At 33.9% G+C, this 17,477-nt stretch overlaps 1 protein-coding gene across 1 annotated transcript; it reads right to left on the bottom strand.

Annotated features, from left to right (window-relative positions):
* Window positions 1–772: 772 nt before the first annotated feature.
* On the bottom strand, window positions 773–15,290 carry LOC138829977 (gametocyte-specific factor 1-like). The gene is made up of 7 exons (XM_070026463.1): window positions 15,227–15,290; window positions 14,292–14,330; window positions 13,635–13,735; window positions 5,169–5,295; window positions 5,002–5,085; window positions 4,566–4,629; window positions 773–996 (listed from the first exon to the last, which is right to left on the bottom strand). Exons 2-7 carry the CDS (start codon window positions 14,299–14,301, stop codon window positions 972–974), a joined length of 411 nt encoding a protein of 136 aa, XP_069882564.1. The 5' UTR covers window positions 14,302–14,330; window positions 15,227–15,290; the 3' UTR covers window positions 773–971.
* Window positions 15,291–17,477: the final 2,187 nt, after the last annotated feature.

Below are 17,477 nucleotides of genomic sequence, written 5' to 3'. Positions count from 1 at the left end.
AGTTATGGAGGTGGGTGGGAAGCGATTGTAGGATAAAAACAAAGGAGGCAACAATGCTCGATAGGAAATGTACTCATTACCATACTCATATTATTGAAACCCCTTTGTCCAGTATGTTTACAATAAAAAGGTACAAAACAAATGACAGCTTAGTTTCTAGCTCATGTATATGTCTATTGTCTTCAGCTGGCCAATAAAATTTACAATCACTTTTCTGCTACTTCCAGTTTTTAAGCTATTAGGCTTAAAATTTGCAATTTGCCCCCTCAAAAGAATATGTTTTGAATGTTATTTTGTGTACACATATATTAATCTGGTTTCTAATGCCACAGGTTTTGGAAAGAACCACAGAATCCTTCTTTACATGAGATTACATGTGAAATTCATTGAGAAGGATGAGAAGATTGTATAGTAAGGAATATACTTCAGAATGTTGGTTGAAAAAAATCCTATTAAAATGTACTCATCTTGCCCATGTAATTATAATTCCTCTATACACTATTTTCACAATAATAAATAAATAAATAAATACAATCTCATTGAAATTTTAATGGCCATTCTAAATGGAATACATACTGATGTAAGATTTGTTTAAGAGGTTTAATGTCATTATAGTTTTTTTATGTAGTATGCTCTGCAATTATAACAATATATGAAATGGAAGATGATTTTCACAGTCAAACATAAGAAAAGTGAAAAATGAAGTATGATTTATTCTCCATTGGGAAACATATTAGATTTTGATTTGATTATTTAAGTTTCTATCTTCCAACCTTACGATGTTTATGTGGATAGTGACATGGTGAATTCCAATAAGGAAATAAACATCATAGTTTACTTCTGGTTTCAAAGAATGGGTGAATAGGGAGTGAATGGGTAGTACAAATCAAATTTAATTCATTTGGTGAGTGAGCATCCCAATATATTAACAAATTTAAGATGTAGATGAAACAATGAGAAATGGTTTGAACTCATGGTTTGTTCATAGAATGATTCCTGCAAAGAAATAAGAGAAAAAATATTATTTTACTTTCTATGGAAAACACTGTGTTCTGCATATGAACAATAACTGCACTAGTAGTTTGAGAGATACACAAAAACTAGTGAAAACATATCCTCAGTTATTTTTAAAAAATGCATGCTTTTTCTTCCACTTCCATTTCCATTGAAATGTGATCATTGCATACAAACCTCACAAATCACATGTGGACACTGACTGTCTCAACATATTAAAACTTCATTGAACATTTAAAGTGTGACCCTAGTCAATGTGTTACTTGAGCAATTATTGTCAAGTTTTTCAAAACTTTTTTATATCACCTATTAAGGCTCAGCCATGTCTTGGTACATTTTCTGAACTAGGTCCATTGTAAAATATTCATGTATCTTGCATCCAGGAAAATAGGAAGAAATAATTCACGTGATTTTATACAAAAGAAAATCATAGTGTTTTTATTATACAATGTTATTGCAATGAATTTAAATCAACATGATAAATTGATCTCCATTTCAGTATTTGTGGATAGATGCAATCACAAGCAGTGATTGTTTCATGAGGATACATGCTTTAGGGTAGGCAAGTAAAATATGAAGGTCAACCATGCAAATAACTTCAGGTACAATTACGAGAAATATTCCATGGCTCAAACATATAAAAGGATTTTCCATTCATATATGTAGACAAAACAAATGCTATTGTGAAATCACAATCACATCGTGAAGTGGTATCAGGTAAATATATCCAGCAGATTGTAAAAATAATTGATCTTTAAATAACACATGTATGTCAACTCTCAGTATGAATATTGAAATAATGGACTTTGAAATGAACATAGAAAATTTCCATTAACTTAGGGTAACATTTCTACATTAACATTGCTTTCTCAAATAAATATGGTACTGAAAATTCTACGCCATATGCATATGAACATTTGGAATACTGGGATCAAGGCCAGGGTAAGAGGTTTGATTATTAATGGGCCAATCAATGATTCAATACTCATTACCAAGGAAGACACATAAAAATCCTTGATAATTTGTGATTCATTTTTATCATGATTGATTAAAATCGAGAAAAGAAGGCAGGAAAAATTCCAAAAATCATAGTAATATGCCCTGTTTTAGTTTATGGGTTGAAAGAGTAGGAAAAAATGTACATTTCAGTTTGTATTCAGACAGACACAAAATTTGCATCTACAAATGGACAGGCAACAGAAATATCTGATCACAAACACAAATCAGCTCACATATATATATAATGACTAAGCTAGGGTTGGATAAATCTTTAACACACAAATCAACAAGTAACATAGCCTCATACATTGTCACAGATTCTGTCATTAATTTACAGGTTCTTTAGTATCATCTACTTTTTAGATGCCAGAAAAATTATGATTCAATCAGTAAGACATATTATCATAAGGGAACAGCATTAGTAATCCCATTGGGTCACATTAAGTGTTCTAATAACCAGTGAAGTAAGGAAATATCAATGCCACATCAAACATTACTATCTGAAATTTGGAGAAATACATGATACTAAGAGTGAGGAGTTGATAAATCAAGGTGGAAGGAAAAAAATTCAGAGATTTTGGAAATACCAGTGAATATGTGCATTGTTGATGAATATTTCATTACATTCCTGTCTTTGTTTATTGTTCTTGTTTGTTGTTGGCCTTGAACTTTGGGCTTGGGCACAGTCCCTGATTTCTTCAGCACTCTAATGTTCTACCACTTGATCTACAGTGTCATTTCCATTTTTGAGAAGATTAATTGGTGGTGAAGGTGGGACAAATATTCCTGTTGGTCTCCCCTGAAACCCAAATCTCGGATCTCATCCTCATAAGGTTCCAAAGAGACCTGTATCAAGCTTCTTTTCTCTGTTATCCAAAGTGCACTGATGATTTTTGTGTTTCTATGTTCCCAACATTCATGCACACTGCAGGTCTATGAGTAACCATGGGTTTCCTTAAGGATAACGGTCTCTATAGTAGTTGATTTTGAGGAGATTAATTCCAGAAATGAATCCGAAAAAAAAAAATCCTTGTTTTATTAATCTGTAATTAGATCCCTATGTGTCAAACGCTTGAGATGCTAGAATTAACAACATCATCACCTGGTCTGGCTCAAGTTTGGTTTTTATCCCAAAAATCATTTCTCATGACATATTTTTTCCTCTACATGACAGAGGATGAGAAACTCCCTAACTACAGAATAAATGTAATCTGTTGTTCAGTTATTAAATTGATCTGTTCAGTTTGTAAACAGGATAAGTTGTAGTCTTCTCTAAAGTCTTCATGAATTAGAAAATTGTCACCAGATGCAAGCGTGAATTTATCTATTCCAATCACACCTCCACAGCACATTCTTCACAATATAAACTGCAAATTCAGCCTTCACATAATTTTGTAATATGTTTGACATAGAGCAGACATTTGAATACACATTCTGAGTATGCTTACTGCCTTTTCAGAGGAAGAATATATTAGACCCTACCGTGATGAGAGGCACACATAAATTCACCTTGGTCTTATGTTGCATAAGCTTATTTTTTTTACTGAACAGAGAAGAAAATACTTGACAATATCAATCCAACTTGAATCAGTTTTCTCATTTATAAAAAGGATAAGGTCACATACTTACAAGCAAGACAAATTACATGATTCCGAGTTGAGTAAGTGCTTATGAAAAATTCTAACCAAACCCAATTACTGTTCAATTTTTCCTGTATTTCCCAACTTACCATGTCAGAGATACGATGTTTTCACATTCCATAAAATAAAATATACAGTCTATTTTGTGACTCTAGAAGGATAAGTTCATTCTAGCAATTACAATTCTTTAAACAGTCTCATAAATACTAAGAGAGCAAAAGCTTTGTAGTTACACATCTAATTTTGAATTTCCAATCTATGCCATATCCCATATGTATTCATACTTAATTCAGGAATATGAAATTTGAAATCCATGTATGTATGGCTGCTTAAAAATAGCTCTAAGCACATTTTATTAATATGTATCTTTGCAAAGTACAAATTGTAAATCATATGAAGAATCTCCTCAAATATTTTTACACTAATTCATGGAGTAAATTTAAATCAGATAGTCATTCCTATAATAATCATTTATCAATTTCAGAAGGAAGACATGGTAACCCTCCGTAGTACGTAAATTTATCGATTACCAGTTACCATTCACACGATCATAATTGATGTGATGAGTGAATCTTGTAACAAGGAAAATGGGACAAAAACGATTTGTCCGCCATAATACTGTTATCTATGACTTTGCTGATTTAAATTGATTATAAGAGAATGAGAAAAACATTCATATAAAGTAATTCTAATTTGAAGTAAGTTTGGTGATTGTATTTCTTATGGGTTCTAGTGAAACTATACTTGACTTTTGCCACAAATCATAGATTCAGAGAGCAATCAGAAGATTCATTTGTAGTGAGAAAAATGTATGGGTATATGAAACAGAAAGTTTGTTATTCATTTATCCTATTTCTTCACGTTGAATTTTGACAGAATATAGTGTGTCCTAAGAAAACAGCTTTTCTTTACCTGTTGTTGCCAGATGATTTGATGGTGCCCCAAACAAAAGTTGGACTAGGATCTTCCAAGGATTCTGCCAAAGGGAGAAATACATACTTGATTGAGTTGCTCGATTAGATTGGCTCTAACATTACAACATTATTGATAGAAAAACAACAAGGTTGATGGCCTTAAGTGCCTTATGAAAAACATTTAACTTAAATAATAAATATTTACCTGAATCAGTTCTTAGGCATGGGAAAAAACAAATCATTTAAATGTTTGACCTGGTTTTTAATCATTTAGGACTAAATATCTTCATATATGTTATTGATATTAGCATACAAGACAAGGCAAGTTGAACAAAGAATTTTAATTTCACTCTTAAAGGAAATAATCATACAACATCACAAGATAAGTTGAGATTCAAGAATGGAAAATGCAGAAAAATCAACAAGCTTTTTACCTTTATCCCAGTCTTCCTCAGAGGAAACATAGTGCCCTGTATTTTTAGAACTCTTTTCTTGTTTCTCATTCATTTTGATATTATCTACAAATAAACACAAATCAGAGTAGGATAGAGGTGCAAATGGCCTACATTGATTTGGATTGTGCTTTAGTTATTAGGCTTACCTACTTCATCTTCAAGGAAAGTTTTGTCCATACAAGTTGCAATATGTTCACTTAGTTGATCTCGTGGAACCAAGTGGCGAGCATTAAAGGGACAAGTAGCCAATTTGGCAGCAATATCAGGATGATTCTGTGTAACCAAAGTTCAAATATGAAGAAAAAATTTCAAATTTTCTCTTTTTAGATGTATTTGGGAAGGATGTCTACCATGGGCTAGATACCACGGTATGGGTACTGTGCTAGTTCACCCTTGTTTTTTTTTAATACATATTTTTATTGTGAATATACTGTACAGAGGAGATACATTTATATGAATAAGTACATTTTCTATAGAGCGTTGTTACACCCTCCTTTGTATTTTCTTTAACATCTCTTCCCATCTTCCCAATTCCTCCAGCCCTCCACTTCCCTCCCCCCACACCTAAAATTGTAAAGGACATTTTCAACATAGCCTTTTGAATATCTCATTGTTACAATGGATCAACCTGCATCCCAAAGCAGTATGGAGTTTCCTAAAAATCCTTCAGATCCAGCAATCCCACTTTATGCATTTACACAAATGATCACATAAAGACCATACTAAAGCTACCAGCATGACTATGTTTATTGCAGCCTTATATACCATAGCTAAGATATGGAACCAACCCAGATGCCCCTAAGTAGATGAATTGATTAAGAAAATTTGGTGAATATATATATAAAATGGAATTCTATGCCTCCATCAGAAAGAAGGATATTGTTCCATTTGCTAGTAAATGTAAAGACTCAAAAAAAATTGTGTTCATTGAAGTAACCCAGGGCCAAAGAAACTTAGGTCCATTGTTTCTTATTTGGAATAAGTAGTGTATGTTTAGAATGAGAAGAATTGTTCAAAAGCAATGTAAATAGGAACATAAAATGAAATTTACACTAATGGGGGTGAGAGAAAGGGGAGAGTGTAGTTGAGGAAATGGCAGGTTGGAGATGGTAAGGGGAAAACTAAGGAGGTTGCAAGAGTGCTTGATGCCTTCATCAGAACGAATGACATTATCCAATTTGTTAGCAAATGGAAAGACAGGAAAAAAATGACATTAAGTGATGTAAGCCAGGCCGAAAGAAACATAGGTCCCATGGTTTCCCTTATTTGCAATAACTAGTATATGTCTGAGACAAGCAGAAAATATGGTAAGATTATATAAAGTGAAATGAACCCCAAGTTAAGGACAGACATTTTTTTCTTAGTTTATATTGTTTCAAACATATTGTTTCAAAGTTACCATGTGCTTTTGTGTTTCTTTGTATGTTCCTCCCCCACAAGATAACCCCTATTTGTTGGAAGAAGTGAGGAAGATGGCAGAACAGCAGCTGGAAGAAAAACAAGCACTTGCATAGAAAGCACATTTAGTGTTCCAGTGAACATTTCTTGGCTAAAGAACCAAGTGTACCATCACAGGGAGACAGATCAGAGCACATGCTGGTAGCTGCTGCTGTGAAAGCTGCTTCAGATGCAGTGGTCATCGCCAACATACTACTCCCAGACAGATTCTGGAACATAGTGTCAAACACTTCTCACCACCAGCAAGAACTGACAATGAGCAGAAATCTTCATTCTGAGGATCACAGACCAGGGATGGCCCAGAAACCAAGAGTATGAGTAGAACCTTGACATCCTCACTCCTTCTCAGAGAGCAGTTTTGGAAGACCGCTCCAGCCCACCACCAGAGCTCTCCATCGATGATACGGACTAAGGCCTGGCCAAACAGGTAGCTCCAACTCAGGTCTTGGAAGAACTTAAAAAACCCATTTAGCAGGTCACAGGAACCTGACCTGACCTGCCAGGCTCAGCTCCACCCAGGGGAGATTCACCCTGCCCAGGCAGAAAAAGCTCCATCCCACAAAGACTGACTGTCTTCACTGGGTAAAAAGAGCCAGAGTCTGCCCATCCACACTGCAGGTTAGACACACAATTGAAACCCAGTAAGCCTAAACACTGAGAATGGCTCCAGGCTTGGCTCTGTGAGTTTTCCAGGAGCTAGCTCCTCAGGGAAAAGCTACCATTGATCATAGGCCTCAACTCTACCCAAAACCTAGCCTTATCACATCAACTCCAAGCTAGAGGGAACAGGCATCTCCCACTTTTGTGATACTCAAAGCAGATCTCCCTTCCACTCAACTAGCCAGAGAGGATAACAATAAAATCCTGGGTAATGCAGAGCTTTTTTCGGCCTTCTCAAACAAACTGAATTAAGAAAACAATCAAGCAACAGGAAAAGAAAACACCACAATCAGATCAGAGACAACACTAAGAGACTGGTTACAGGCACATGGGAGGTACAATATTTTGCCTCATCACCATAAAAAATCAAAGAACTCTTTATCAGTTTTAATTTTTATTTTCTTTAAAAATGTTTCCTATTATTTTTCTGTCATAATTTTGATTTAAGTGTATCTGTGTATGCTTTTGTTTTTTAATCTCTTTTGAAATTTTGATCCTTTTTTTCTTTTTATTTCATTTCATTTCTTCTAATTCTTTCTTTTTACATGACTTACATCCATTGTCGAATATTAGACCTTATCACCAATTTTGTGTACATTCTTAATACAGAAATATATTACTCAATTCACAACTTCATAGGCTTAAATTAGTAATAGTCATATTATCTGTTTATACATACATAACATTCAAGTATTCCAATTTGAGGAATTTTTATTTTTTATTTTTTCATGTTCTTTTATTTCTCCCCTCCTCTCATCCTATCCTTTTCTCCTTTCAGTATTTCTTCATACTTACATAATTTTAAATATTTAGTTTATAAAATTTAAATTTTTGTTTCTCTATTTTTCATGTTTTTCTACATCTCTCCTATCATTCTTTCTAATCCATTACCCTCTGTGAGATTAGGCCTTCTTTAACTTCACTAACATTTTAACACTTCACATCCCTGTAATCCTATTTGCCCCTACAATTCTCCCTATAATGAATAATTTCTGGTTGATGACTTCCTCGTTTAAGTTGTGATCCCATTAACACATAGTTATTTTACGTTGAACAAATTGTATCCGTTGAATTGGATTGTATCTGTAGCCATTCTAAATATGCATTTTGACTCCTTGATGCATGCCTTAAAATAGTGTTGTAGCACAAAATTTGTGTTACTTTCACACCAAATTGTCAGAACAAGCCAGAGAAAAACTAGAAAAATGGCAAGTATGGATATCTCAACTCCAACTCAATATAATTAAGTGACAGAACAGTAAATCAATAATCCACAGGAGAGTTTGAACACAACTCTACAAACACTAGTGGTAAACACGGTGAAGGAAAAGATTGAAAATCTGCAAAGGACTCAGTGTGAGATTTATAGGGAACAAGAAGAAGCAAGCCAATGAATAATACCGGAATCTCGAGAGCATTACCAAGCCACTCACAGAGTAATACAGGAATTGTGTGAGCAGGCTGAGAACAGTCAAATGGAAAAATAGGAATTTCATGAGCAGGCTGAGGATAGTGAAACAGAAAGACAGGAATTGCCAGAGAGCAGTTGAAGAGAAAAGCAGGAATTGTGTGAGTGAGAGGAAGCTAATCAAAGTGAAATAGAGGAATTGCATGAGGGGGATGAGAATAGACAAAGATCAATAGAGGCATTCATGGAATCCATAAATAGACAGCTGAAAGAATCCTGGGAGACCACAAAGAGAATGCTGAAGAAATGGGAGTCCAAGGAAACAATAACGAATCACCAAAGTAATTTGAGAATAAACACTCAACAACAATTTAAGGAAGTAAAGTAGTTCATACAAGATGTAAAACAAAGAATCTAAAGCCATTAAAGTTGACCAATTAGAAGGAAAGGAATAAGAAGTAGAAATTCTTGACAGTAGGTTAAACCATGCAGAAGATCAAATCTCGGGGACTGAAGTCAGCCTAGATAATAGAGAGAAAAACATAAAACTATTCAAAACAAATCAAAGAAATATGAGAGATTGATTCCATGTTTGGAAGACACCATTAGAAGTCCTAATCAGAGGATAAAGGGTGTAGAGGAACACCTACAGACAGAAGTTAATGATCTAAGAAATTTAACAGGATCCTAAGAGAGAAATTCCCAAACATGCAAAAAGATAGGCCTATTAAGACATTAGAAGCTTGTAGAACCGCAAATAGAACAGACCAGAACAGGAAATGACACGGTCACATTGTAATCCGCACAGGACCAATTCAGACCAACGATCTTTAAAGCTGTAAAGGAGAAAGACCTAAAAGGTTAAACCAATTAGAATAACCATAGATTTCTCAGCAGAGACAATTAACAAGAAGGGCCTGGAATCATGTATGCCATGCCTTAAAGATAAACAACTATCGACCTAGCATACTGTACTCACCTAAAATCTTCATAAGCAAAGGTCAAATAAAAACCCTCCATAGCAAAGAAAAAGTGAAACAATATATATCTACCAAACCAGACCTACAAAACATACTTAAAGATGTCCTACACATAGAAAACCAACAAGACCACAATAAAGGCCAAGAAACAGCACCCAAACTGAGAATCCAAGCACCATAGGAAAAACCCAGTTGTTACAGCCACCAAAAAGGTGAATTACATGGCAGGAACTACCAAACAACTCTCAGTCCTAACTATCAATATTAATGGACTTAACAATCCAAATAAATGACATAGACTGTCTAGATGGATTAAAAAGCAAGATCCTTCTATCGGCTGCCTTCAAGAATAACACATTGCCCATAAAGACAAACATATTTTGAAAGTGAGAGAATGGATTAAAATTTACCAAATACAGAGCCCACAAAATCAGGCAGAAGTTGCAATCCTAACATCAGATAAAATAGACTACAATTATACCTTGCATTCTTTCAGACCACGAGGGAATAAAATTAGAACTCAGTATCAAAAGGCACGAAAAACTATCCTGTAACAGATGGAGGCTAAACAACACACTGTTTAATCATGAGTGGGTCATGGAAGAGATTTGAAAGGAAATTCGCATATTCATGATAGTCAACAAAAATGATCATATAAATTCCCAGCTCATCTGGAACACAGAAAAGGCAATACTCAGAAGCAAGTTTACAGCTCTGAGTTCCAAAATCAACAAATTGGAGAAATCTGAAACCAAGGATTTAAGGAGATATCTGAACCTCCTTTAAAAGATCTGCAAGATAAATCCAAGACATCATTAAAATTAAATCAGAATTTAAATGAATTAGAATTTTAAAAAACATAGAAAGAATAAAAAATACAAAGAGTTGTTTCTTTGAAAAAATTAACAAAATTGACAGTATTAGCAAATCTTATCAGAAAAAGAAGAGACCATACGCAAATAAACAATCAGAGAGGAAAATGGAAACATCAACTCAGAAAGAAACAAGATTCAGAATATTATACGGGAATATATTTCAAACCATTGTGATAATAAGTTTGAGAATCTGGAAGAAATGGACTATTTCCTATCAAACATCGACATGCTGAAACTAAACCAAGGGGACTTAAACCAACTTGACAGACCCATATCAAGAATCGAAATGGGAACAGCAATAAGAGACCTCCCATCTAAGAAAAGCCCTGGGCCGAATAGATTTTCAGTGAAATTCTACAAGACCTTCAAAGCAGAATTTACACCAATACTCCTCGAAATCTTCAATGAAATTGAATGAAAAGTTGATTACAATACTCTTTGTATGAAGCCATCAAAACCGTCATCCCAAAATGAGGCACGGACTCATTAAAGAAAGAGAATTATGGACACATTTCTTTCATGTACATCAAAGTAAAACTACTCAACAAAATTTTAGTCAATCAAATTCAACAATTCATCCAATGAATCATACACCACGATCAAACAGGATGGATTTGAGGGATGCAAAGCTGGTTCAATATATGCAAATCAATTAATATAATTCATCACATCAACAAGATCAAGGTTAAGAAACACATGGTTACCTCAATAGATGCAGAAAAAGCAATTCACATGATCCAACACTCCTTTATGATGAAGGCTCTGGAAAAAAATAGGAAACCATGGAACATTCCTCAGTACAAGAAAGACAAGCCTACAGCCTTCATTGTACTGAATGGTAAAAATTTAAAGCCATTTACTCTAACTCAGGAAGGAGACAAGGATGTCCACTTACTCCACTTCTCTTCAATTTAATATTAGAATGCTTAACAACAGCACTAAGACAAGATGGAAAAACATAAAGGGGATCCAAATACAATAAGATGAAGTAAAACCTCCCTCTTTGCCAAGGACATGCTCTTTTATTAAAAAAAATAAATAAAAACCCATGGACTACACTCCCAAATTACTCGAGCTGATTAGAAACTTTGGCACAGTAGCCGGGTATAAAATTATCCCTAAAAAATCAATGGCTTTTTTCTTTGTTAACAATGAGAAAAATGTGGCTGAAATCAGGAAAGCAACTCCCTTTCTAATAGTCCCCCCAAAATTAAAATACCTAGGAATTAACCGAAGAAGTGAAGGACCTCTAGACGAAAACTTTAAAAATCTGAAAAAGGAAATTAAACAGAACTTTGAAAGTGGAAAAACCTCCCAGCTCCTGGATTGGAAGGATCAACATCCTGAAAATGGCAATACTTCCCAAAGCTATCTACAAATTCAATGCAATGGCTATCAATATTCCAACCTCATTCTTCAAGCAAATAGAAGAAACGGTTCAAAAATTCACATGGAACAGTAAAAGATCCTGAAAAGCAAAAACAATCCTTTACAAAAGAAATAGAAGTAGAGAACTAGCAATACCAAATTTCATACTCTAGTATAAAATCATCATAATTACAATAAATTTGTACTGGAACAAGAGGAAACCACAGGACCAATGGAGTAGAATTGAAAACCTAGAAATCATCCCACAGTCCTATAGCTAATTTTTGATAAGGGACATAAAAAAGAGAATTTTTCTGACAAAATTGGTTATCACCAGTAGAAAACGAAAGCTAGATGCTTATGTATCACCCTGATTAGTATCAATTCCAAATTGATTAAAGGCCTTTGAGTTAAAGCAGACATCCTGAAAACATTTCAGGATGAAGTAGGAGAAACCTTAGGTTTCCTTAGCACAAGTCGAAATTTGATTAATAGGGAATCAGAATCAAAACAAATCAAAAAAAATTTTCACAAATAGTTTTGCATGAAGCTACAGAGCTTCTAGAAGTAAAAGGACATGCCTAGCAAAATCAATAGAAAACACACAGATTGGGAGATCTTCACAAGCCATACAATGGACAAGGGTCTCATATCTAAAATGCAGTGGGAACTCAAAAAATTGAATCCCCTAACAACAAATTCTCAAAGAAACAACTGCCCAATAAATAAGTGGGATAAAGAAAAACTTCTCCGAAGAGGAAAGAAGAATGGCCAATCGACACTAGAGAAATGCTCAACTTCCCTAGCCTTAAAAAAATGCAAATCAAAACAACAGTGATATTCCACCTCACCCCAGTTAGAATGGCTATAGTCAATAACTCTAATAAGAACAGATGCAGGAGGGGATGTGGCCAGAATGGAATCCTACTGCATTATTGTTGGGAGTGTAAACTTATTCAACCATTTTGAAAGTAGCATGGAGTTTCATAAAAAGGCTCCACATAGAGCTCCATTGTGACCCAGAGTCCCCACTTTTTGGCATTTACCCAAATGATCACAAACAAAACCACACTAAAACTACCAGCACAACTATGTTTATTGCAGCATTACTTACCATAGCTAAGATAGAGAACCAACCCAGATGGCCCTCAGCAGAAGAATGGAACAAGAAAATGGATTTATACTCAATGGAATTCTATGGCTCCATCAGAGAGAATGACCTTGCTTGCCCCATTTGCTCTGGAACTTATTGCTGCAATGTTACATGAAGAAAAAATAATTTTCTATCCACAGTTCTGTGAACCTTTAAGTTTTGTGAAATTTTTGATGAAACTAAGATCAATTTTGTCATTAATACCCTAAATATAGAAAAGAGACACAATGCATCTCTCATGTTCTCGGTTTATAACCAGAGCATGAAAGCTAAACTCTCCAAATAGAATTGAAGATCATATGATAATACGGTGCATGTTTTAACAAAATTATTTAATGTTTAAGAAAACAATTAATTTACATTTTGGCCATTAGGCAGTGGGGAGGAAAGGAAACCACCTTTACTCTTTGTGAAATATGGTAAACACAGTTTGACATAATTGCACACAAAAAATAGCTTGCATTTTTTCTGCTTTGAATCAAGATCTAGAAATACATATCTAGAAATAAACATGTTGGCCTTCGATTATCTTACTTTCCATTACATGCTGCAGAGATTTCAGAATACAAAAATCTCTCTATTACATTTCTGCCCACAGCCTCTCCTATCTTTCACATATATTTCCCACTATTTATCTTAAAAACAATACCCAAATTGATCCATGAACTAAAGAAATCATGTAATATCAACATGTTCTAATGAAACATTACCTTTCTACATTTCACAAGATGGTATGGGAACCTGCATGATCTGATTTTGTGATTCTTATCATAGGGACATTGCAATAACCTCTCAGGATCCACAGATTCCTCTGAAAGAAAAAAAAAAATCTTGGGAAAATCAATGTATTGGGAACATGCAAGTCTTCAATATTATTTCTCTTATGAACGCAACATTAACACAGGAATCCCTATTGGACAATATAGATTCAAAATATTAAAAAGAGAATTACTCCGGAATTTAACTTCTGATGTATTCTCAGTTTCTAGTATGCAGTTGTTAATTTTTAGTATTATGAACTATATTTATAATAGTTAAAAATTATTGATGTAAGTGAAGTGGAACTGTTAGCTTGTATTATCTTGTGAGAGCATACATCCATTGAGCACCCCTGATTTAATTGCTTTCTTAAATTTCAATTTAGAATATGCCCATAATTTACATTCACCTTTCAATCTAGCACATCAAAAGTCAAAGTTATAATTATCAAAATGTCTAAAGTTTCAGTTTTAATTAAGAGAAATCTTTCTATCCCATTCTCTCAGCTCCTATCAATATACTTTCTGTTATTCCAAAAAAGAAAAGAAAATAATGTCAACAAGACCATTTAAAATAATTTCCCAAAACAAATGTGTAAACATATTTACCTTTTTCCATTGTGCTAGGCAGATAAATATCAGCAAGTCCTGCGGATAAAAAAATTCTGAGAGAAACCATGACTAAATATCTCAAAACCACATCTTACATGTGATTCCTCAGCTATATGAAGAACAACTGGGTAGAAACTATTAGCTCTAATACTTTTTGTTGCTAGACACACATGAATTGAAATACATTGTTATCCCTGTCTGCTTCTCAGATTATAATGTGCTATAGAAATGTAAAACTTTTGAACTAAAAAAAAATTGTATTTTTCAGACCTTTCTACTTTATCAAATCAAACAGAGGATGATGCATAATGACAACTTTTAAGCGAATGTAGAAAAGGACTTCTAAAAATTGCAGATGTCTGAATTAACAAACACCAAATTCCAATTTACAAATAACTAATGCCTACTGAAATTATGCACTTATCTGAATGAGGATTTGCTATTCTCATAGATACAACGTGATTTCGTATTCAGATTATAAGATCAGTATGGAGTATTATTCAAGTAACTGCTTCTTAGAGAAGATATGTATCACAAAGCAAATGAATCATTGAAACTCTTTAGTCAAAGATGGAGATTGGGCTTTGGTTCAATAGGTAGTGAATTTCAGTTGTGTGGTGTCTAGTGTCCATGAAACAGAGCCAGAAGACATTAAACATATGATTGCTTTGATGCACATAAATGTGAGGGGAATAAAAGTAAATTTCAAGTTCTCCAGAATGGAAATAGTTGTTTTCTGAAGTCTAAGGAAGTAAAGAATTTTCATTCTTTTACTCATGGAACAATCCGGCCTAGTTGGAGAAAATTATTAGAACTATATTTGGGATGTCAGGGGTAGAAAGGGAGAAATGTCCCAGTTACATACCCGAGCCAAATAGATGATATACATGTCTAAGACTTAAAAGAAAGAAGAGAAGGCAAGGGACTGTTACCTGTGTCCTTCAGTTAACTGGATTCACCAAACAAGTCAGGATCTCCTCCTACCCACGACGGACGATGTCCCACTAGTCTCTGGGTGGGGTCACCATTATTGTGACGTGGCTCATAAACCTCACTTCCGGTTTACGAACTGACAGAACTCAACCACACTTCCGCATATGACAACGGAAGTGGTGACTTCCGGGCTGTACTTGGACGACAAAGTCCCATTTCCTTTTAGTATGCATTGGTAGACTCCGATTCGGTACAGTAGAAATGTGTGAATATTCAGTAGAGGAATAATGTGAATGGATGTGTCACACTTTTCATCTTCACTGCAACTACTGATTTTTTGCAAATTGTTCTGTCTAAATATCTCTACACGTTCTATGGTCTATAGAGCCACAATAGATCAATCTTTAGGTATTATTTTTTTTTCCTTGTTCATCTTCTTTACTCATCAATATTTTTATTAGGAGAAAGTTTCACAAAAAAGACTCTTCTAGAACTTAATCACATTCTGCCAAAAACGTTCTTTAGCCTTCCTTGTAGACATGCTTGATCGTTGTACAGACCTTTTTAATTCTCATTTTTGATTAATATTCATGTAAAGTAAGATTAGTATTTTCTAGGCTTTCTCAAAGCTACTAGTCACAAATATTAAGTGAAAACAGCAAGAGAGAGACAAGTTCCCAGATGAATGTTTTCATTTATATATCATGTATTTTTCTTTTACAAATATTAATGTTACTATATACCATAAAATACACTTATAAAAACGACACAGAAATACCTGTGATTGTATGGACATGTATATATATATATATATATACACATATATATATATGTGTGTATATATATATATATATATACGTATAAATACATATACATAGAGAGACAGAGAGAACGAGAGAGCCATATATATATATATATATATATATTTATTTATATATGCCTTTACATTATTTAATCAGGAATAATATAAACTACATACAAATTTCCTGCACTGTAACATAGAATTAACAACTCATGAGACTTTTGACAGATTTATGTAGAACACATGAAATTCAATTGCATTTTAAAGAAATATGAAGTTATTATTCAAGCTTTTGGAAAGATAGGTTGAAGTGTTTAGGATATATAAACGATGGTAAATAACATATGTCACATTTTTAGTTTTATATATATTTTATATCATTATTTTTATAAACACCAAGTACTTTTTTAAAAATATATACCAAAGATGTTTGGGTATACCCTAAGGAAACTTTGAGAATTATGTATTCTCAGTGGCAGTATTCTTCAATATATAACTAGTGTATATGAACAAACTATTGTAAATTAAACTATTTGATGGTACAATAATGAGGACAGGATGTTTTGGTCTACAAATTTCTGTTTCGATAGCTGTTTTATGAATCCTGAGGAACGGAAGCAAGTTAGTATTTCTACCCGTAGATAACTACAATGTGGTTTAAGATAATTGAAACAAACAGGCATGGGAGAGAAGAAATGAAAGACCATGATTTGTCATTAAATGGAGAATGTGGAAACATCACTAAGTGAAACACAAAAGATGTACACTTAGGTGTGGATAAAAAGAAAGGATGGTGTGGCTGTGCTTGATATCTCATGAAGTTAATCAGACACACCAAAGCAAAGCAGCAAACTTCTTAGAGGTAGATAGAAATGTTTCATATCCGAAGGCTTCTGAAAATTATTGATCAGGTTTTGTAAGGTCTATCATGTTTGTGTTCATCATGCTTGGGATATGACAGACAGGGTTCATGTAAGAATCATTATCTTAGAACTCTAAGGAAATCTTGTGCTTCTATCAATTGAAAAAACTCTGACATTAACCACCTTCTTAAATGAACTACAATTCATTCCAACTGTACTAAAATTCAGTACATTTGATTTCTACATGGAATTCTTCCAGTTATTGACCAGCACAAACTCTGATCCTCATTGGCATTCCTTCTGTTAAGCCAGCAGTGTTTCCTCTGCCTTCGATGTGTTCCAATAGGGTATAATATACAAGACACTTTTACTAAAATCATGATCAACTAAAAATGATAGAGATAAATTTAGACAAGTTGCATGAAGGAATTAAGCTCATTGCAGAGATGGAGTAGACTTTGACTGGTTTTCTTCATAGAACTTGCCTAATGATATTGACAATTACAAATAGTACACATTGCATGCATTTGTAAACTATAACGATATTGTAGTATGGTAGTATGGCTCTTGAAGAAATAGTAAAAA

This window comes from Dipodomys merriami, unplaced genomic scaffold (genome assembly GCF_024711535.1).
Source record: "Dipodomys merriami isolate MVZ:Mamm:240054 unplaced genomic scaffold, mDipMer1.0.p SCAF_18, whole genome shotgun sequence".
Taxonomy (NCBI): domain Eukaryota; kingdom Metazoa; phylum Chordata; class Mammalia; order Rodentia; family Heteromyidae; genus Dipodomys; species Dipodomys merriami.
This window is presented reverse-complemented; position numbering and strand designations above follow the sequence as displayed.

What these genes read in the sequence shown, in the direction of transcription:
- LOC138829977 (XM_070026463.1), bottom strand. An exon ending in ATCTTGTGAAATGTAGAAAG is followed by an intron (nt 5,296 to 13,634) that starts GTAATGTTTCAT and finishes TTGGTTACACAG; the next exon opens with AATCATCCTGATATTGCTGC. An exon ending in AAATCATCTGGCAACAACAG is followed by an intron (nt 997 to 4,565) that starts GTAAAGAAAAGC and finishes ATTTCTTTGCAG; the next exon opens with GAATCATTCTATGAACAAAC.